The 23,446-nt window shown below is 46.9% G+C and overlaps 1 protein-coding gene across 1 annotated transcript; it reads right to left on the bottom strand.

The window, feature by feature from the left end:
* Positions 1-865: 865 nt before the first annotated feature.
* On the bottom strand, positions 866-22,269 carry R3HDM4 (R3H domain containing 4). The gene is made up of 8 exons (XM_056845246.1): positions 22,193-22,269; positions 12,705-12,859; positions 11,714-11,832; positions 7,023-7,146; positions 5,619-5,704; positions 3,993-4,078; positions 2,064-2,119; positions 866-993 (listed from the first exon to the last, which is right to left on the bottom strand). Exons 1-8 carry the CDS (start codon positions 22,267-22,269, stop codon positions 890-892), a joined length of 807 nt encoding a protein of 268 aa, XP_056701224.1. The 3' UTR covers positions 866-889.
* Between the last annotated feature and the right edge of the window lie 1,177 nt (positions 22,270-23,446).

The following is a 23,446-nucleotide window of genomic DNA, read 5'->3' as shown; positions in this document are numbered from 1 at the left end:
TTCATAAGACCGTCACCTGATTTAAATCAATCTGATTTATCAACTTATCGCCTGATTTATCAACTAAGCCTGCATAAATTTCTACATGGACACAGAATTTTGAAGAAAAGCTCCCACACTTTGCTTTTAGACCATGCCCACACATGCCCGAGGAAGCCCCGTCTTAGGAGACACCTCCTCATCCCTGAAAATGGAGGGGGGGAATGCCTCTTCTTAGGAAAACACTCCCTCATGAGAATGGGTGGATGGGGAACGCCTCGTCTTAGGAAGAGAGATCACTTCCTGTATGAAAGGAAGTGCCTCATCACAGATTGACCTCAGGGTCCTTTTTTTTAGTGGACTTGCATTAAAAATAAATTTACTTTTTTTTAGGATTTGAGAGCGCTTTTAAAATTGGATTAAAACCAATAAAATGTCGGAGGTTTAACATTGAATTGCGGGGCGGGGGTCAGCTAATTCTGTCACTGCTGAGCCTGGAACTAGAGTCTCCAGAAAGGCTGACGGCCTGTCCTGAGCCAAACCGTGCCAAGGAATCAGGCAGAGACTTAGCAACGGCCTGTGTGCAGCAAAGAGCAGGGAACCCTTCTGGTAGTGGTAAAGGCTTTTTTTAATCTGCCTTCACGATTACTTTGAGGCCTTTGGTAGGAGAGGCCGTCAGTGCTCCCGAGGTTTGCCGCGCAGGTCCGAATGGCGACAACCTGGTTCTGAATTCCCTCCCCCCCACGGCCCCCAAGCTAGAGGAAACGATAACTCCTGCAATCCAATGCAACCCCCTTCTGTCGTTCACACACACACACACATTAATTTCTCTTTTAAATATTAAAAAGCCGACAGAGGAGGGTGGACGAAAGAGGAGGGCGGCCAAGGGGCCCTCTTCCTCGAGCCTCTATCAGCTCATTTGCTCCAGGTAAGCCGAAAGCAGGAGGTCCGGGGGGAGAAAGACGGTCCGCTTGTTGCTGACCTTCATCTGCCGCTTCCCTTCGTTGCTGGAACCTGGAGGGAAAGATTGCAAACGTTAAGACCGGTGCTCATGTCTACAGCTGCCCAGTCGCAGGCCAGCGAGCAGCTGATCTGCGGCGCGTTGAGAGATTACAGATTACGCTCCAAGCATATGTATCTTTTAAACAAATAATTCTGCTTGATTTCAGTTTTTCTCCTACCAAACTCCTGCAAATGTGTTCTCTCTTTTTTAAAAATGTCAGCTTTCCACTTCCATTACATTTTCTGCATAAGCCAATAAATCAGGGTAAGCTTCTCAACAAAGGGGTTCTGGGGCTGAAGAAGTTATTTTTACACATATTCACACTTCCTGACCTGGAAAACCTGCCTCTTTATCAGCGAAAGGGCCAGCAGCGCTTACTTGGTAGGGAGAGAAAGTTATTCTGCTCATGCTCAGAGGCAACCTGTTGCTATTGCAAGTGTTTCGAGGCATTCAATCTAAGAAGAGTTGGTTTTTATATGCCGATTTTCTCTGCCTTTTTTTTAAGGCGTCTCAAAGCAGCTTACACTAGCCTTCCCTTCCTCTCCCCACAACAAACACCTTGTCAGGTAGGTGGGGCTGAGAGAGTTCAGAGATAACTGTGACTGGCCCAAGGTCACCCAGCAGCCTTTATGTGGAGGAGAGGGGGACACCAACCCGGTTCACCAGATTAGTCCACCGCTCAAGTGGAGGAGTAGAGAATCAAACCTGATTCACCAGATTAGCGTCCACCGCTCGTGTGGAGGAGCAGAGAAACAAACTCTGTTCTCCAGATTAGAGTCTACCGCTCTTAACCGCTACACCATGCTGGCTCCCAGGTTCTGGGACTCTCGATCTGGGGCTGGAACGAAAGTCCTTCTGCGTGCCCGCTTCCTAAATTTAAATTAGGAATATGAGACCTCTTGATCCTTCCCCCACTTCTTGCAGCGAAGCAGAATCTGCAAAATGGGGAGGTCATGCCGAGGTTTTTCAAATCCAGATTGGAGAGTGGAGGTAGCCAAGGAAACAAGAAAGGCTTCGTTGAGAAAAAAGAGACAATTTCACGCTGTGGCAAGTATACATTTGAAAAAAAAATCATCCTCACTGGCAGAGGCAAGGTCCATGTACTGGCAGAGGGCGTGAAGCAACAGCCGCTCGAAACTGCAAGGAAACAAAGGAAACCAACAAATTAATGGCCATGGCCCCGGTACAGAAGCCCTTCCAGCCTGCTGCTGTGGGGCACACTGAAACCATGCTCTGCCGCAAAAACACAAGCCAGCAAACCACAACTGTTCCCTCTGTTCCTTGATGGAGCAGTCAGCCTAATATGTGTGTGTTAAGTGCTGTCAAGTCGCTTCCGACTCATGGCGACCCTATGAATCAATGTCCTCCAAAACGTCCTATCTTTAACAGCCTTGCTCAGATCCTGCAAAGTGAGGGCCGTGTCTTCCTTTATAGAGTCCATCCATCTCCTTTCCTACTGCCTTCAACTTTCCCCACCATGATTGTCTTTTCCAGTGACTCTTGCCTTCTCATAACGTGACCAAAGTACGACAGCCTCAGTTTAGTCATTTTAGCTTCTAGGGTCAGTTCAGGCTTGATGTGATCTATAACCCACTTATTTGCTTTTTTGTTTGCCTAATATGTGGGGGGGGGGGGAAGAGAAGGGTCTCACAGCCCACCCCCTCCCACAACCATTTAAAGCAGGGGTGTCAAACATATGGCCCCCTGAGAGCTCTTATCCAGCTCACAAGCCAGCCGAGGCAGTCCCAAACTGGGCTGGCGAGATATGGCCCAGCCCGACCAAGTGACATTTATGTCATATCCCACCCTCGTAACAAATGAGTTCGACACCCCTGGTTTAAAGCACTTATTCCTTTTAAAAAAGCCAAGTTAGTAGTCCTCATTGGCTGCGAAAGCAAGCCCAAGGTGATGAAGGCAGCTGACAAGGGTGTGAAAGGGGGGGGGAGTTTCCTTATAGCCCATCCCCAAAAGCACTGCCTTAATATCCGGCTCTGCTGGCAGACCCAGAATCCCAATTCTTCCTTTCCTGGTATTCATAAAGCCACCGCTAGGATCTGAATCACCACCCAACAGTGTGAAAAACCAAACCGAGCATGGGGAGAGAGGAAGTACTGCTTCAAATCTCACCAGCCCCAAATGTGGCTCCCTGCAATACTCTCTCTCTGCTTCTAGAGACGGTGGGACTCAGAACCATGGGCCTACTTTATAGAAGGGAAGGTAGAAGAAGAAGAAGAAGGGTTGGTTTTTATACCCTGCTTTTCTCTACCTTTAAGGAGTCTCAAAGCAGATTACGATCGCCTTCTCTTACCCTCCCCACAACTGACACCCTGCGAGGCAGGTGGGGCTGAGAGAGCTCTAAGAGAGCTGTGACTAGCCCAAGGTCGCCCAGCTGGCTTCATGTGGAGGACTGGGGAAACCAATCCAGTTCACCAGATTAGAGCACCACTCATGTGGAGGAGCGGGGAATCAAACCTGATTCTCCAAGTGAAACATTCTGAATACTGGAATCATACAATATAAAAACACAAACGCAGGAAATAAAATTTGATTGTTAAAGTGGTCTTCACTCTGTTTCTTGTGGGACCCTTGGAAGCTGACGAGGGGATCCTCAATCAAAAGGTTGAACCCTCGGAACCCCTGAGAACCTACAAGCAGACAGAGAGACCACTGCCCCCAACTTGCTGCCCTACTATTGCCCGGTTCTCCAGATCAGAGTCCGACGCTCATGTGGAGTGGGGAATTGAACCCAGTTCTTCAGATTAGAGTCCGCCGCTCATGTGGAGGGGTGGGGAATCGAACCCGGTTCTCCAGATTAGAATCTGCTACTCTTAACCACTTACCATGCAGAGGCCACAATGCAGTGAATGCTAACAAATAATGTCTTAAATGCGGGGGTGCCAGCATGTGGAAATGGGAGCCAGCTGCAGTCCAAGCCAGGAAATGGCAAGCGAGCTGTTGGCAGCCCAAGCCCGACACAAGGGGGCGCCACTCACATGGAACCTGGAGTTACCTATTATCCATCATTGCCGTGTAGACGGAGTGGGGGCTAACAGAAAAAAAGGCCAGTATCTCCTCCTCCAGACACTCCAGGGTCCCCTACAAAGGCAAGAAAGGAGGTCTTTAAGCTGGATTGTGCACAAGTTCGAACCACCAAGGAAAACCTCAGACGAGGCAGATAGGGGAGTGCAGCCACCGTCAAGCCCCCACCGTCTTGGATGCTTTTCTCAGATTGATATGAAGCCTCACAGCTAGAGATGCAGACAGACCTTCTGTCTCTATACAAACCTTTCCGTTCTTTAAGATGAACATCTGTGCCGGGGTTCTCCTCCGGCTCTCAAAGAACAAGCGGGTGGTGACCCCAGGTCTCATGACAAGCTTTGGTTGAGGAACAAATCTAGACAAACAAGGGGACCCAGGAGGGCTCACTGAGGAAGGGAACCTCTTTTTCCCAAACTGGCCATTTCCCTTACGCTCTCTCCATTTTCCGCCTCACTCACAACCCCCACAGCATCTTCCTTTCCTCTGCTTGTCACCTTCCTACCAAACATTCTCAGTTCCCCTCTCAGCCCCTGCTTTCTCATTAGACCCCCTCTGCTTTCCGTGTTTCCTCCCTCCCTCCAGTACGATTCCTCCCTTTGTTCCATCTTTCTTTCATCCCTCTTTCCCATCTGGCACCCCCTTCCTGTTTATTTTATTTTTTTGCCTGACCGCTCCTCCATTCCCTCTACCTCACATCAAGTCTCAAAAACTAAACTGCGGCAGCCATTTTGGAGTACCTGGGCAACGACAGGCAACATTGGCGATGCTGTCACCAGTTGCCTAGACAATCCAGCACAGCAGCCAAGATCTTGTGAGATGCTCTTCTGAGAACTCAACATTTTAAAACTTCACTTCATTTAACTCCCCTCTTTTATTTTTTCAATTTAAGATTTTTTCTGCTAAAGAGATGTGTGAAAAGTCTTCCTTTTTTGTACACGGCCCTCCTGTACAGATTTTTTGATCTGCGCTCTTGGGTCACATTCAGAATTAGATCTAAAGATTTCAATGGTTCTTTTTGGACGATCATAACATCCATCTATTAGTTTCATGAGCAGCTGTTAGAACACAAACAGTGATTTGTGTAAGCCATTCTAGGCGTGTGATAATTATATGAACTGAGGCTCAATATCTGGTATTGTTTGCCTCACTATTTTAATAGTAATATAAAAACGCATCTAACTCTTTCCCCCCTTCAAAGCGCAAGAGCAGGGCCAGGGGGAAAAGCCGGCATTTTTCTGCATTCGGATGAGAACTGTGTTTGGTTAGCAAGTACAAATTTGATTTTAAAACCATTTCTTCCAACTAACCCAAAGCACAAGACCCAGGCCGGAAAACACAATTCCCTCTCTTAAAACAAAGATGAACACATGAAGCTGCCTGATACTGAATCAGACTCTTGGTCCATCAAGGTCAGTATTGCCTACTCAGACCAGCAGCAGCTCTCCAGGGTCTCAGGCAGAGGTCTTTCACATCACCTACTCGCCTAGTCCCTTTAACTGAAGATGTCAAGGACTGAACCTGGGACCTTCTGCATGCCAAGCAGATGCTCTACCACTGAGCCACAGCCCCTTGCCCCACCCCCAACCTGGGAACATACCATGGGGATCCGGCCACGCTTCAGTGTCATGCGCAGGCGTCGGCTGATGCGTTGGAAACATTCTTTGGGTGTATATGCAGGATGTTCTGCAAAGGAAAAGGAGAGAAGAAGAAAAATTATTCTCCTGTCTGTTGAACAGTGAGCTCGTGCACAGATTTATGACAGCCAAACTACTGACACGCTGTTCTCTGTGCCCCTATTGTGGAAGCAGTAGAGCGCTTTTAAGAAATCAGGAAACGCAAACAAGGCTGTCAAAAGCGTAGCTGATAGCGATGTATGGAGGCATTGCAGAGATATACAAATTATTCATCAGGTGATGGTTGACATCTTAGGTCAGGGGTCACCAACCTTTTTGAGCCTGCGGGCATATTTGTAATTCTGACATGGCATGGTGGGCGCAGCCACAAAATGGCTGCCGTAGGAGGCAGAGCCAGCCACAAAATGTCAGGTTAACTTCAGTAACACAGTGTTTTCGAGGACGCCTTTTTTCCTCTCCCCAATAAACGCTAGATACATTCTGGCACCGGCTTCTTATCTTTTGCTCCTTGGAAGTAAACAAGATACAGAACAGCGTTTACCCTAGCCTTGCCATCGGCAGTCTTAGAAGGCAGGTACAAAAAGATCCATTTCTCGGAGAGAAAGTGTTCAGGTATACTTAGGGAAGTAGAGACTCAAGAACATGGGTTTTTTCGTTGGCCTTTTTACAACGGAATGCGAATGAAGATTATTTACCCTCTACTAAAGAAAATATACTAAAGAAAATCTACTAAAGAAAAAAGAAAAGAGCGGTAAGCTGTAGTACTGCAGTCCAGGCTCTGCTCACAATCTGAGTTCGATCCCAGCGGAAGTCGGTTTCAGGTAGCCGGCTCAAGGTTGACTTAGCCTTCCATCCTTCCGAGGTCGGTAAAATGGGTACCCAGCTTGCTGGGGGGAAAGGGAAGACGACTGGGGAAGGCAATGGCAAAACCACCCCGCAAACAAAAGTCTCCATAGTAAACGTTGGGATGTGACGTCACCCCATGGGTCAGTAATGACCCGGTGCTTGCACAGGGGATTACCTTTACCTAAGAAAATCCCAGGTCATTTGACACAAAAAACTCCTCTCTGATGAAAATTCACCTTCCGGCTACAGCAGATGATCCCGCATTCTAGTATGATGAGATAGGGAGAAAATATTCCCCCTGACCTTTCATAGATATGGGAAGACCTGTCTCTGTAACATGTCTTTTTGTACCCTTTTGTGTGATTTTAAAAAAGGGAAAAAATAACATTTCTTACATGCAGTACACAGCCCCTCCCAACTCTGGCTGTGCCCCTGCCTTTAACAAAATTAAGTACCTCTGATAACGTACAGAGCGAGAGATGCTTCTGGGGCCATTCTGAACTGCCGCCCCGTCTCCATACCTTTCCAGTTATCTCCGGCTCCGTCGGGCAGCTTGTTTCTCCGCTTCTTTGTGGCTTTTCCTTCCAAATACGAGAGGAGTCGCTCCTGCTCTTCGCCAGACCGGTTCACGAAATCATTCCAGATCTAGCCAACAGACACAGCACGTCATGGGACACAACTTGGGGTCCGACCCGCTCCCACCTGTCGCTCACCACCCTGGTGATCAGCTGTGCTAATACATTAAAACTGCAGACTGCAATTCACGGAACCTCCTTCTATCTTTCTTGCATGCAGGGCTAAAGCATTTTTATTTGGCCAGCTTTGCAAAAAAAAAATGCTTGGGAATGATGGCCTGAAGATTTATAGACAGCTGCGTTATGATTGATTTTGGCGGCTATTAGCATTTAATTGCGGTGGTTATTTTTTAAAAAATGGCTCTCTGTTGCTATTTGTTTTTTCACGTTTTCCGTTTTAATTGGGACGGTATTATAGCTGGTTAAGAAGAGTTGGTTTTTATATGCTGACTTTCTCTACCACTTAAGGGAGACTCAGACCGGCTTACAATCGCCTTCCCTTCCCCTCCCCACAACAGACACTCTGCGAGGTAGGTGGGGCTGAGAGAGCTCTTAACAGAGCTGTGACTAGCCCAAGGTCACCCAGCTGGCTTCATGTGTAGGAGTGGGGAAACCAACCCGGTTCACCAGATTAGCCTCCGCTGTTCATGTGGAGGAGTGGGGAATCAAACCCGGTTCTCCAGATCAGAGACCACGCTCCAAACCACCGTTCTTAACCACTACACCATGCTGGTTAACACAGTTTGTACCAGGTAGGTGGGCTGTGCAATACCATTGCAAAAATTTTAATACACTGCTTTATTTTCAGCTTTTAATTACATTTTCTTGCTGTTGTTCACTGTCGGGTTGTGACACGGGGTTCCTCTGGTGTGTGCAAACTCCCCAGAAGCATGCTGTCAACAACTGAAGGAAACAGACCAACCCACTAGAGTTTCAAGTGGGGACCCGAGGTGACAGAATGGCTGCCTGCAGAGAGACAATCACCATTCAGAATGAACCTTCACGCTAAGCACTCCTTGCAAGCAGAAAGCCAGCAGAGCAAGCCCTGTCTCTGTGCTAATTTTCTACTTGCAGGGATTTTTTTTTAATTCAGAGGAATACTCAAAGCTGGGATCCACCAGGAGCTATTAGAAGCGATGTTGTCCATTCCACCACTTCATACTACTGCTCCCATGCAAAACAGAGGAAGTGGAAACAACAGAACACGTCCTGCTAAAATGTCCCTTCTACAATGACATAAGATTGCAGCACATTCTCCCCATATTGTCATCCTTTCCTGGGAGATTGGAAGAAGCTAGAATTTCCCTTCTCCTAGCAGACTCCTCTCGGGAGAGAACCACTCAAGAAGCCAAATTTTGCCTCTGGTCTAGTGGGATTCTTAAACGGCTGATTGAAAACCTTTCCCCGTAGAAGATCTTTCCTCCTCTTCTTCAAATCATCCCTCCCAGAATCATCAATTTTTATTGTTTTAACCTAACTTTGTTCTTTTATTCAGAGCTGATATTGTATTGCAATAAAACTTGATTGATTGATACTCCTGCCTTTGTGAACCAGGCCTAATGAATTCAGTGGACTAACCTGGTGGATTAATCCAGTGAGAGAAAGATTTTAGAATGTGAAGGGCTGAAGCATTAAGGGGACCCTTATTATTGGGACTGGGCTTTGAAGGTTACCCTACCCTAACAGACAAGTTTTAAGAAACTGTTTAAAACTCTGATGTGTTACGGTAGAACTACGTTTTATTATTTTTTAAAATTATTTTTCATTTATTACTATTCTTAATATTAACGGTGGCTGAAAGTGACATCAAGTTGTAGCTGACCCCACTGGCTTTTCAAGGCAAGAGATGGGCAAAGATGATTTGCCATTGCCTGGACTTCCTTGGTGGTCTCCCTTCCAAGTACTAACCAGGGCCAACGCTGCTTAGCTTCCAAGATCTGATGAGATTTGGCTAGCCTGGGCCATCCGAAGCTTCCATTTACTATTACTATACTAGTTACTGTAACCATTACTACTTTACTCTATTATCAACTTAATACTACTTTTAATGTATGCCATTATGTCTGAAATAACTGACAATAAAGTAATAAACCAGTAAAGCTTCCTTGGCGGTTTCCCTTCCAAGTACTAACCAGGGTCGACCCTGCTTAGCTTCCAAGATCTGATGAGATCTGGCTAGCCTGGGCCATCCGAGGCTTTAGTTTGCTATTCCTATACTAGTTATTGTAACTACTACTAGTTTACTATGTTATCAATTTACCATTATTTTTAACGTACGCCATTGTGTCTGAAATAACTGACCACAGAGTAATAAAACCAGTAAAGCAATAATATCAAATTTCTGTGTTTTTTTTTAATATCCAGGAAAACAATAAGCATATCATGTGACACAGTAATAATAGATAACTGCTAGATTAGGCCAGTGGTCCATCTAGGTCAGCATCCTGTATCTCAGGGGCCATCCAGTTTGAGGGAGGACCAACAAACAGGGTATCGAGGCCTCCCCCGTCATGCTGCCTCCCAGCCCTGGCAATTAGAGGTTCTTCAGTCACCAGGGCTAGAAGCCACAGATGGACCATCCTCCAAGAACGTGTCTATAAGAAAAAGAACATCTTTTATCTTTTGGGCGTGGAGTAGGGGTCACTGGGAGTGTGTGTGCGGGGGGAGGGAGTTGTGAATTTCCTGCATTGTGCAGGGGGTTGGACTAGATGACCCTGGTGGTCCCTTCCAACTCTGTGACTCTATGATCTCTTGAGGCGAATCTGTGAAAGCAGCTCCCTCCACCGCCCCTAGCTGAAATTTTGCACAATATCCAGGTGGTTTGACATTTTAAAAGGGCAAAGCAATATTTGCTCATCATGTCTGGGGCACTGGAAAATAAAGTTTACGGGTGGAAAGGTACCAGCTGTATATTAGGAAACAATTTTTTACAGTAAGAGTGGTTCAACAGTAGAATCGGTTGCCTAGGAAGGTGGTGCGCTCCCCCTCACTGGCAGTCTTCAAGCAGTGGCGGGACAAACACTTGTCAGGGATGTCAAACTCAATTGTTACGAGGCCCGGATATGACATAAATGTCACTTGGTCGGGACAGGCCATGCCTCGCCAGCCCAGATCGAGAGTGGGAGGGGGTGGCTGCCTCGGCAGGCTGGCGGACCAGAGAATAGCTCTCAAGGGGCTGGATCCGGCCCGCGGGCCTTATGTTTGACCCTCCCCTGTTCTAGGCTGATCCTGCAAGGAGCAGGGGGTTGGACTAGATTCTATGATTATATAAGCAGGGGACCAAAGAAAACCGGATAAGCAGGAAGCAGCAGGAATGATTCAACACGGAGTCTTTATCCGCCACTGAGTCATCCACCCGCATGTCATGCCTTTCAGTCTCCCAACATGGGAAGCCAAAAGGTGTACTATCGTTGCCAGACATTTTGGCCCTCTTCCATGGCTTACAACACGGGTGTGTGTTGCTAAGCCCTGCTGCGCTCTGAAGAGCTGGAAACTGACACCCAGCCCCACACCCAGCCTCCTGAAAAGCTCAGGTTCGTCATGATCGTCCTCAACAACCACCTGCGCTTGAATTAGAAATCAGAAGGAATACCAGTATGGTGAAATAGTTAAGAGCGGTGGTTTGGAGAGGTGGACTCTGACCTGGAGAACAGGGTTTGATTCCTCTCTCCCCCACATGAGCGGCGGAGGCTACTCTGGTGAACTGGATTTCTTTCCCCACTCCTACACATGAATCCAGCTGGGTGACCTTGGGCTAGTCACAGTTCTCTCTGAACTCTCTCAGCCCCACCTACCTCACAGGGTGTCTGTTGTGGGGAAGGGAAGGTGATTGTAAGCCGGTTTGATTCTCCCTTAAGTGGTAGAGAAAGCCGACATATAAAAACCAATCCTTCTTCTTCTTCTACCATCAACTGATGATTGGCTACAAAATAATTCGCAGATTATGCAGTGATGGCTAATGTGACAAATATCGCAAATAGAAGACTGTTGGAAGAATTTTCAAAAAAGCTGGAAATTGTATTACGGCTGTGAGGCAAAATAATGTATGGGTAAAGAGCTTGTAAAGGGAAAAGCCATTGTAGAGACCAAACAATGATAAGCAATCTAATATGCATAAATTATTGATTATATTAGACCATGCGTATAGGCAAAGGTGAGAAGAAGGAGAAGGAGAGTTGGTTTTTATATGCCAACTTTCTGTACCACTTAAGGATGCATCAAACCAGCTTACAATCACCTTTCCTTCCCTCCAACAGTCCACTGAAGTCAGACCGGCAGCGGCTCTCCCAGGCAGGGGTCTTTCGTATCACCTACTTGCCTGGTCCCTTTAACTGGAGATGCCGGGGATTGAACCTGGGACCTCCTGCATGCAAAGCAGATGCTCTACCACTGAGCCACGGCCCCTCGTCCAGTTCTTGCAAGGTGGTTTTCTTCAATCCGGGCCACTTGGGTTTGGGCAAGGCTTATTACGATCGGCCGGGAGAAGAGCCAACGTCTTGAAAGGGAGGCGCGCTTTAACCCAGCAAGGTCAGGTCTCAGAGCAGCAAACTGACAAGCAGGGGGAAATCAGCTCTAAAACAGGGGAGGGCGCTTCCTGCTGGGGGATCTGAAATGCAACGCCAAGAGAGCGCACGTACCGCCATATACGACTCGTTGTTGCAGGCTTCAGAAAAAATGCTCGGGGCAGCCGAGTGGGACGGTTCTCCCTCTTCTGGGGCATAATCGTCCCTTTCCAGAAGAGTCATTAGATATCGAGCTGGGGACAAAAGAAAAAAAAAACCACATAGAAAAGTCAGTCAGAGAAACATGGGTAGGGTTGCCAACCTCCAGGTACTGTAGAGAAACAAACAGCACGAAGGCCCAAAGTTGAACACACAATATTTTCATATGTCAATACTTGAAATTGAATTACAATAGCCAAAACTCGTAACAAATTAATAGTCCATAAACACTTGAGTAAAGGTGGAGAAGACCGATGACCATGCAGAAGGTCCCAATCCACCGTTAGGATTTAAAGGACCTTCTGCACTGACGGAGATGGGAAGTAGATTCAGGACAAAACGCACTTGTATTTAACTTGCACAACTCCTTGCCACAAGGTGTAGAAATGGGTTCTAGATTGGATGGCTTTAAAAGGACTCAGAACAATTTACAGAGGATAAGGGTCCATGAATTGTGTCCAGCATACAACCTAAATGGAGCCTCTTTGTTCAGAGGCAGTCTATATCTGAACGCTAGTTCTGGGGAGGTAAGAATAGGAGCTAAATATTGCATTCGTGTCTGACTTAAAAGACCTTCCTACATAATCCGGACTAACGCAGCATGACTCCTTTTAGGCTCTTGTGATAGCTAAGTGGAACCTCCATGTTCAGTAGGAGTCTACATCTGAATATCTGCTGCTTCAGAGAAGCAACAGGGGAAGGGACAGAATCCCTGGGATAGCTCTTGTGATAGCTATGTGGAACCTCCATGTTCAGTAGGGGTCTACATCTGAATATCTAACCCTTTGGGAAATCTGGGCTGTCCTCTGTTGGAAACAGGAGGCAGGACTATGTGAACCTTTACAGGAATTAGTCTTCTCCAAGCTTTCTATAACTAGGAAAAAGTTCCTATAGATGGGCCTCTTACTGTTCTCCAGCCGTTGGAGGCTCTTGCGTCCTTTGGCCTTGGGAATGAGGTCTGAGTTGCGAATGGCCTGGTTAATGTAATGTTGCTTCCGTTTGGCTGGGGAGAATCTCTTGGTGGAAGAATTGGCCAGACGCGGCAGACAATCTTCAATCCTCCTGCAGAGATGCAAAAGCAAACAGAGAAAGAAAGAAAAAGTTAATTTGGCATTTTTAAAATTCATCAAATTGCTAAGGCAGGAAAACCCAAGCTGAACTCAGAAAAGACAGAGGTGACGCTGCTCAAGCAGACCGATGTTTTAGAGCAATGGTTCCCAAAGTGGGCAGTACCACCCCCTGGGAGGCGGTGGTGCTACCTAGGGGGGCACTAAGAGGCAAGGGGGAAGCAGGGGGGACGCTAGAGGTGGGGCCCTTCAACTGTGTTGTTCACTAATTTGCAATAGATCCAGCTATGGCACCATGGTGGCAAATTTGGTGGAAACGATCAGCATTTTTTTCCAGACTTTGAAGATCTGGTACTGCTGGATCAAGTTCATCAGTTTTGTTGAATAAATTTCAACTAATAAGTTTTAATTTTACTTTGAACAGATGTGCAATTGTTACCGTTTTGTAATTTTATTGTTCTTATCTTCTTCATTACATTATGCAAACCCTTATTTTGAATAATGCTTTTGATAGGATAGGGTAGGGGGCGCTGGGGTTGAGTTTGTGGAATCAAGGGGGCGGTGGCCCGAAAAGTTTGGGAACCACTGATTTAGAGGGACTGGAGCCAATTGTCCTAGATGGAGGACAATTGGCATTTGTAGACAGTTGGCATTTGTAAGAGCTTGGGGAGTGCTCATGGAACCAGCCTCGCTCTTTGAAAAGCGCCTTCCATCAGCTGCCCCTGGTTCGCCAACTCTCCCCTTTCTTAGACTCAGCCAATCTGGCCATACTGATACATGCGCCTGTAACCTCACGGTTGGACTCTGCGTTGGGCTGCCCTTGAAGACAACCTGGAACGGCAGCTGGTCCAGAACGTGGCTTATTGTCAGGGGGGTAGCACATAGGAATGCATTTCACCCGTCTTAAAACAGCGACATCCGCTGTCGGTTTTCTTCCGAGTCCAACTTGAGGCGCTACTTATGATCTTGAAAGGAGAAGTTGGTTTTTATATGGCGACTTTCTCTACCATTTAAGGGAGAATCAAACCGGTTTACAATCACCTTCCCTTCCCCTCCCCACAACAGACACCCTGTGAGGTAGGTGGGGCTGAGAGAACTGTGACTTGCCCAAGGCCACCCAGCTGGTTTCATGTGGAGGAGAGGGGAAACAAATCCAGTTCGCCAGATTAGCCCCCGCCGCTCATGTGGAGGGGTGAGGAATCAATACCGGTTCTCCAGATCAGAGTCCACCGCTCCAAACCACCACTCTTAACCACTACACCACTCTGGCTCTCAGCCCTTCACAGCCTGAAATCCAAATGTCTGAAGGACTGCTTCCACCCATATGTGCCTGTCTTCAATCTCTCACCCACCGGCATTTCCCCTGCTTAAGTAGCATCAACCAGAGCCCTCACCTTTTTCACTGCATCTCCCACTGTCAGAAACCGGCTCCCCAAGTTGAGCGAGGGGGGCACTGACTTGTTGTGAATTTCCCGCGTTGTGCAAGGGGTTGGACTAGATGACCCTGGGGGGTTCCCCTCCAACTCTTATGATTCTATGACTTTAGAAATCGTCAGGAGGCACTGTAGGGCCGTTTTATTCACCAGGTCCTTTAATAAGGGTGTAAACGGCGAAACGAAACAGCAGCCCAGGAACACATATTCCACGGTTTTATAGGGAAAAGTACCAACGGGGAAGGAGAAGGATGCAGAGAAAGGCTTGGTGTGAATCCCGCATAAACCTTTCGGATGCGATTCTCTGGAATGGATTAGGTTGTTACACATAATAGATGATGAGAAATTTCAGAGCTTCGGTCTTTCTCTCATGGGGTGCAAATAAACAGAAGGGTAATTATGACAGGCAAACAAGCAACTAATTGAGGAAACGGGCCTCTGACGCATAAGAAAATTAACTGGCATCAGTAAATGGTTACAAGAATGTAAGGGGCCAATTAGAGCAGCTAAAAATGGAAGCGAGCAGGAAACCCAAATCCCTGCTTAAGCCAGGATGAAAAGTGGCATTTGATTTTTTTGCATTCTAATTCAATACTTTCACGCTGCATATTCCCGTTGAAGTTTTTTTTGCGGGGGGGGGGGGAGGTAGAACAATAACTTTTAGATCTGCAGCAGTATGTTCAGGAAAACTAAAAGGCTCTTCCCAGGTTTCTGAACGCTGCAATTTCTTATGCCTGCTTTATGTCGATCACATAGGAACACATGCGTCTCTCCAATGGAGACACCAGCTGATTGTGCATGACAACCAGTGGCGATCTCTTCTTGCCTCCTTTCTGTCTGTCATGTTGAAGGCTGGCTTTGCGGATCTCCTCCTTTACTATACAGGGAGGTTGTTCAGCTAGATTCGAATCCAGTAGTGCCTTAAGAGCACCGTAGGAAGAAAGGCAGCTAATGCATCCCTTAAATAAATGATAAATAAAACTTTGACATAAAACCCTGGGCTCAACGTATCTGCGTCTGCGGTAGCTCAGTGGAAGATCCACCCCATTATATCCTGGCCTGCCCTCTTTATGTTGAACCTCGGAATAAGTTCCTGGTAAATATTTTCCGCTTTACACCAGTTATCTGATGCAGACAAACTAATTTTCTTGCTTTCTGATATCGACCCTTTTGTTTCCTGAAAAACGTCCCTTTATGGCTAGCGCAGTGGTTCTTGGCCATTTATGAATGGGAGGTTTTCCTTGGATTTGCCACTCAGACGCACATTTTCCCCATCCAGATTCTCAAAACTCTACATGGGGGGTTCTTGGATATTTGTGAATGGGAGGTTTTGCCTTGGATTTGCCACTCAGATGCACATTTCCCCCATCCAGATTCTCAAAACTCAACAATAAGCCCCCCTGCAGAGTTTTGAGTATGCGATGGGGAAAATGTAGTCAGTCATTATCATGATTTAATTTTATGGATACCTTACTTACAATTTAATTTTTATCAATAAATAAGATCACTATTAAGTATGATATCAAGTTTTATTCAGTGTACCTATAGTTTAATTAAGACTTTAAACTTTAATTAAAGTTTATTAAGTTAATAAACAGTGTACCTACCTATATAGTTTAAGAAAATTGGCTCTTAAAAGAAATCTCAATCGTTGTACTGCTGTTGACTAATGAGTTTGCCAACCACTGGCCTAGCGGCCAGAAAAATTAGGGCAAAGAAAGCCACCACATGAGGAAAGGAAGTGAATTGGTGTATTTTAAATCTTATGACTTTTAAGAGAGCTTATATTTATATTTTAAGTTGTTGCAATATTGTCTAGATTGTAAAGGCGTATAAAGTAAGGGTCCCCTGTGCAAGCACCAGGTCATTCCTGACCCGTGGGGTGATGTCACATCCCGACGTTTCCTAGGCAGACTTTGCTTACGGAGTGGTTTGCCAGTTCCTTCCCCAGTCATCTTCCCTTTACCCCCAGCAAGCTGGGGACTCATTTTACCGACCTCGGAAGGATGGAAGGCGGAGTCCACCTTGAGCCGGCTACCTGAAACCGACTTCCGTCGGGATCGAACTCAAGTCGTGAGCAGAGCTTGGACTGCAGTACTGCAGCTTACCACTCTATGGCCATGCACAATTAACCCATGACTAACAAATAAATAAATAAAACCCACGTTTAAACCCGACCCAGCCATTTCTGCCTCAGTTCTGACTAGCCAATTTAATTTTATCAGTTGTAGAGTTCTTTTTTTTAAAAAAAAAGAGAAGTCCAAATACTCGGAAATAGCCCAGCTCAGGTTTCCAAAGGTTTAAACACGTACATATATTCAGCAGCCACAAAACCCCAGAATGCTGCAAAATGCTTTCAGAATCCTCACACACCTTTTCTCTCCACCCTCCCCAGAATCATCCCAATTGTGAGGCAGAAGAGAAAGAACCTCCTGGACCAATCCAGCTTTGCTCCATCCATGAAAGAACTTCACGTGCACAAACGTTCCTCCGCCATGCTCCGAGCCCAGCGCTTACGGTTCACATTGTCTTTTAACCCTGCTTTTCAGCAAAAAACTGTCGTCCCGTGCAGCTTATGGGAAACACAACATGAACACAATTTTAAAATTCAGTAGTATTTTTATCCCTTTGGCTAGAAGGTTTTTTTCCCGGCAGGATCTGGAGCCACATCCTGCTAGATACACATGAAACTGCCATATACTAAACCAGCTGACTGGTCCATCAAGGTCGGTACGGTCTACTCCAGTGTTGGCCGACTTGTGCGTCGGGATTCAAATGCGGGTCACGAAGCCTCGAGAAGCGGGTCGTGGGTCAGCACTTCCTAACGGCCACCCCTGCCCCTTCTATGGCTGTCTTTTGTATTCTGGAAACCCAGATTTGACCATGGAAACTGTATCTCCCATACATTAGGATCATAGAGATGGAAGGGACCACCAGGGTCATCTAGTCCAACCCTCTGCACAATGCAAGAAATTCACAACTACCTCCCTGCTCCCAGACCCCCAGCGACTCCTAGGCCAATCTGGCCTGGAGGAAAATTGCTTCCTGGCCCCAAAGTGCCAATCGGCATTACCCTGGGCAGGTAAGAAAGGGCCACGAGAACCAAACACTGACTTCCTGCCCTTAGAACCAAACTCTTCCTGCCCTTAGTTGGGTTTCTTTCTTCTTCACTGCATATACATGTTGACCCAGTAAAACGTGTTCTAATGGTTGCTAGAGTGGGTTTTTTACAATCTTAGGAGGAACTAGCCTGGAGACCACGTCCTTCGAGGAAAGGCTGAGGGAGTCGGGAATACTTAGTCCCAACTCCCTCCGGTTGGAGGGGACCGGCCCCCCAAGAGGAGGTTGGGGGGGACAGGATTGCTCTAAGTATTTGAACGGCTGTCACATAGAGGAGGGCAGGGAGCTGTTCCTGTTGGCAGCAGAGGATAGGACTCCCAATAATGGGTTTAAATTGAAGGAAAGGTACCGGCTGGATATTAGGATTTATTTATTTTTACAGTAAGAGTTGTTTAACAGCGGAATTGGCTTCCCAGGGAGGTGGTGAGCTCCCGCTCACTGGCAGTCTTTAAGCAGAGGCTGGACAAACACTTGTCAGGGATGCTCTTGGCTGGTCCTGAATTGAGCAGGGGGTTGGACTAGATGGCCTGTATGGCCCCTTCCAACTATGATTCTAGAGGGAGGAATGGAGGAGAGGGTGGTCAAAGGCTGGAATGTAACCATCATTTGCAAATATCAGAATGCCGGCTGCTTGTGGTTCGTAGTGGGAAGAAGAGGAGTTGGTTTTTTATGCTGACTTTCTATACCACTTAAGGAAGAATCAAACCGGCTGACACTCACCTTCCCTTCCCCACAACAGACACCCTATGAGGTAGGTGGGGCTGAGAGAGCTCTAGGAGAACTGTGACCAGCCCAAGGTCACCCAGCTGGCTTCGTGTGGAGGAGTGGGGAAACCAATCCAGTCCACCAGATTAGCCTCCGCAGCTCATGTGAAGGAGCGGGGAATCGAACCCAGCTCTCCTGATCAGAGTCCACCGCTCCAACCCCCCGCTCTTAACCACTACTCCACGCTAGCTGGGAGCAGCTATGTGCAATGTTTGTTGGTTTCTCAAAAAACATCTGGTTAGCCACTGTAAGAAAAAAGGGAATGCTGAACTAAATGGGTGCCGAGGTCATGACTTGCCTGTGTGTGTGTGTGTGTGTGTGTGTGCGCGTGTGTGTGTGAAGTGCCGTCAAGTCATAGCCGACTTACGGTGACCCCTTTTGTGGTTTTCATGGCAAGAGACTAACAGAGGTGGTTTGCCAGTGGTATTCCTTGGTGGTCTCCCATCCAAATACTAACCAGGGCTGACCCTACTTAGCTTCTGAGATCTGACGAGTTCAGGCTAGCCTGGGTCATCCAGGTCAGAGCTCATTATTTGCCTAGGGTGCCAAAAAACCTCCGGCCAGCCCTGGATGGGTCACCATGCCAAGTAAACTTGGATTTGCAGGTCGGGTCACCATACCAGAAGGGGTGGGCACCCCTGGTTGACTCTGATTGGCAGCAGCTCTCCTGGTTCTCCGGCAGAAGTTTCTCACATCACCCACTACTTTTACATGGAGATGTCAAGGATTGAACCTGGGACCTTCTGCATGCCAAGCAAATTCCCTGCCACTGAGCCACATGGGTGGGTAGCAGCAGATTGCCCCAACAGGGATGGTGCTATGGACCCTCTACAATGCTAAATACATGCCAGATAGTATCCTCTCTGTTATTTTTAAAATAGCCCTGCAGTGTAGGCTAGGGTTATAACCACTTCAGCTGTCTTGCATTGGAAGAATTTTTCATAGCTTCGGCCATTTCTATATAAATATATTTTCAGGATTGAAATCAAAGTATAAGACAAAAAGAGCTGCAGAAACCAGCAGGTTAATTATTTAACAATGACAAATTAGAGAACGTGAACACTATTTGCATTAAAATTTAGATAGGTCTCACTGTTGGTTTGCAAAAAATACAGCCATTAAAAGTCTAGATATATTTTTCAAAAACCAAGCTGTCAAACAGCAACCCTGGGCATCTCTTTCCAGAATGTAACATGGTGGTGAACTTTTATTATTAACTGGGCAATTCAAGAGACAACCCTGGAAGGTAGGCACCTTGCAATCCTAAATTGAATTACTCCCTTCAAAGGCCATTGACTTTGGCGGGTTCCGAAGACGTAACTCTGCCGGGGATTTATTAACTGCCTTCATTTACGGCCCACCTTTCTCACTGAGTCTCAAGGCGGATTACAAGATGTATTTAGAAAATCAGAAAGCCATTCAATGCAATAAGGGTAGAGTCACACAATTAGAAAGCTATGCAAACAAAGAACGGCCTAAGGCACTATTACATCATCTTATATCACAGAACGGAAGTGCAAGCAGAGAGATTGAGGCTTCCCAAGGGCACAAAATAAGTTTATAACTTACTTGCTTATTTTACTGATGACCCCACTTTTCACTCCAATTTTATTTTATTGGATTTATACCCCACTCTCTATCACGGCCGAGGCTGGGCTCAGAGTGGCTCACATCCATTAAAATACAGTCCAATGTATCAAATATAAAATTCAGTAAAAACTGTATATGTGGCTTTCTTTGTTCTTCTCTCCTCTGTTTTATCTTCACAACAACCCTGTGAGGTAGGCCAAGGCTGAGAGTTTGTGACTAGCCCAAGGTCACCTGGCAAGCTTCCGTGGCAGAGCAGGGATTCCTACCCAGGTCCCTCAGACCCTAACCTACACGAAACAACTAACCTATACTCCAACCACTGTACCAAGTGCGAAGTTTGCAGCAGGGGCAACATTTGAACCCATGACTTTACATCGCCCGTCTGGGACCCCTATTCTACAGCAAAACCAGAATAATTTTGCACAAGGCTCAATTTTGCCTCCATTTAGGAATTTTTCTGCCCTGAACAGATTTTTTTTGGGGGGAGGCAACATGGGGTCAGATGGGCCAGTGACTACATTCTTTGCAACCAGTGTGGTGTAGTGGTTGCTGTCAGTCTAGGATCCGACAGAACTGGTTCCAATCAACACTCTGCTACGGAAACTTGCTTGATGACCTTGGGCCAGTCACACCCTCTCAGCCTCATCTACCTCACAGGGTTGTTGTCAGGAAAAGAGAGAAGAAGAGAATGATGCAATCTGCTTTGAGTCCCTATTGGGAGAAAAGTGAGGGTATAAATGAAGTATATAACTAAATAACACAGGTTGAGTATCTCTTAACCAGACTGCTTGGGATCAGAAGCGGATCTTTCTGTACCTTGCAATATTTTGGTATTTTTGCATATAAATAACGAGATATCTTGGGGACGGGACCCTACTTCATTTAAGTTTTATATACACTTTATACACATAGCCTAAATGTAATTTTAAACAATATTGTAAAATAAAATTCTGAACTATCAGAAAGCAAAGGGGTAACTATCTCACCAGAATACCTGTATCAGCTGTTAAATAAGAGCAGCAACAAATAACAAACTAACTAACAACTGCAGGCTTTCAGTCTCCACCTACGACACGGTGGACACTGTATTTTATTTTTTTAGGTGAGAGGAAACATTGAAAGCAAGTGGAACGGATCTGCCTGCATGCCGGCTCGAAGGCATATCAGTCCGGATATGGGATGTCCAGATAAGGAATACTCTACCTGTAGATAACCAGGGCAGTGTATGTGTATATAGGTAAAGGTCCCCTGTGCAAGCACCGGGTCATTCCTGACCCATGGGGTGACGTCACATCCCGACGTTTCCTAGGCAGACTTTGGTTACGGGGTGGTTTGCCAGTGCCTTCCCCAGTCATCTTCCCTTTACCCCCAGCAAGCTGGGTCCTCATTTCACCGACCTCAGAAGGATGGAAGGCTGAGTCAACCTTGAGCCGGCTACCTGAAACTGACTTCTGTCGGGATCAAACTCAGGTCGCGAGCAGAGCTTGGACTGCAGTACTGCAGCTTACCACTCTGCGCCACGGGGCTCGTGTGTATATCTCCTCTTTAAAAGGACCCACAATAGACGATGAGTATTTATTCTTTTTAGTTATTGGCATCTTATGCTTATCCATAAAATATTTCCAAAAAATAACACACAGAATCATAAGATCATAGAGTTGGAAGGGACTACCAGGGTCATCTAGTCCAACCCCCTGCACAATGCAGGAAATCCACAACTACCTCCCCCCACACCCCCAGTGACCCCCTACCCCATGCCCAGAAGATGGCCAAGATGCTCTCCCTCTTGTGATCCCCCTAAGGTCATAGAATCAACATTGCTGACATGATATACATTGAAAACACTAAAAACAACGTCAGATAATAAGCTATATAAAGCAAAACAGAAGTCCCTTTATGTTTTAATAATGAAAAATGTATACAGGTTAGTCATTAATAGCAGTAAAAGCAGGAGGTGCCCTCCAGTAATCAGAAAACTTTGACAATAAGGGTGATATAATGACCACTGCCATAATGACAATACGATGCCTAATATCAAAATATTGCAAGATACAGAAAGATCTCAAATATGGACCGCTTCTGGTCCCAAGCAGTCTGGCTGAGGGATTCTCAGCCTGTGTGATTTAATTATTACCCTGCGGAACGCCCTGCCACAAGAGACAACAGCAGCCACTGGGAGATTCAGAGCCCTATGGTTGGCCATTGTCCAAAGGGCCTACGTGGAACCTCCGCACTCAGGGACAGTCTACCCCAACCCCCCCCCCATTTCTTGGAAGGGAGGGCAGCAGGGAAGGAGGGTCCTGCTTTGTCCTTAAGGGATCTCTGCCCCCCCCTTGCAACCTGTTGGACCTGGGGAGGGGGGGGGATGGAAGAATGCAAGGGTTCAGAGGACCCCCGCCCCAGCCGGGCCCCCTACTCACCCGTGGGGCTGCTCCAGGGGGGCGGGGGCCGCTTCCTCCTCTGCCCTCCCGGCGTCCCTCCCCTTGAGGACCACCATCGCTCGGGCGGCAGCCCCGGCCTGGCCGGGCCCAAACAGGGAAGCCCCGGGCAGCAGCCCCAGGAAGTGACGTCAGGGGAGGGGAGGGTGAAGCCAGGAAGGCGGGGCCTCTGTGCCCGCCTGCCCTTAACCCTTCCAGGGCTGGAGCTGTGCCGCTGCCAGCAATGCGGAGTGTTGTGCGTTGCCAGTTGTGTGGCTGTAGATATTTTTTGGTGTGTGTGTGCGCGCATTATGCAGAGTGTTGTGCGTTGCCAGTTGTGTCGCTGTAGATATTTTGTGTGCGCGCATTATGCAGTGTGTTGTGTGTTGACAGCTGTGTGGCTGTAGATATTTTTGGGAGTGGATTATGCAGAGTGTTGTGTATTGTCAGCTCTGTGGCTGTAGATTTTTTTGGGGGGGTGCGCATTATGCATGTGTTGCCAGCTGTGTAACTGTAGATATTTTTTGGGGTGTGTGTGCATTATGCAGAGTGTTGGGTTATGTGTAGCCAGCTGTGGGGCTGTAGATATTTTTGGGGGGGGGTGTGTGCGCATTATGCAGAGTGTTGTGATATATGTTGCCAGCTGTGCAGCTGTAGATATTTTTTGGGGTGTGTGTGCATTATGCAGAGTGTTGTGTTATGTGTTGCCAGCTGTGTGGCTGTAGATATTTTTTGGGGTGTGTGTGCATTATGCAGAGTGTTGTGTTATGTGTTGCCAGCTGTGTGGCTGTAGATATTTTTTGGGGTGTGTGTGCATTATGCAGAGTGTTGGGTTATGTGTAGCCAGCTGTGGGGCTGTAGATATTTTTGGGGGTGTGTGTGTGCGCATTATGCAGAGTGTTGTGATATGTGTTGCCAGCTGTGTGGCTGTAGATATTTTTTTTGGGGGGGTGTGCGCATTATGCAGAGTGTTGTGATATATGTTGCCAGCTGTGCAGCTGTAGATATTTTTTGGGGTGTGTGTGCATTATGCAGAGTGTTGTGTTATGTGTTGCCAGCTGTGTGGCTGTAGATATTTTTTGGGGTGTGTGTGCATTATGCAGAGTGTTGTGTTATGTGTTGCCAGCTGTGTGGCTGTAGATATTTTTTGGGGTGTGTGTGCATTATGCAGAGTGTTGTGTTATGTGTTGCCAGCTGTGTGGCTGTAGATATTTTTTGGGGTGTGTGTGCATTATGCAGAGTGTTGTGATATGTGTT

The sequence above is a fragment of the Euleptes europaea genome, chromosome 2 (assembly GCF_029931775.1).
Source record: "Euleptes europaea isolate rEulEur1 chromosome 2, rEulEur1.hap1, whole genome shotgun sequence".
Classification (NCBI taxonomy): Eukaryota; Metazoa; Chordata; class Lepidosauria; order Squamata; family Sphaerodactylidae; genus Euleptes; species Euleptes europaea.
The sequence above is the reverse complement of the archived record's forward strand: the minus strand, read 5'-3'. Positions and strand labels throughout refer to the sequence as shown.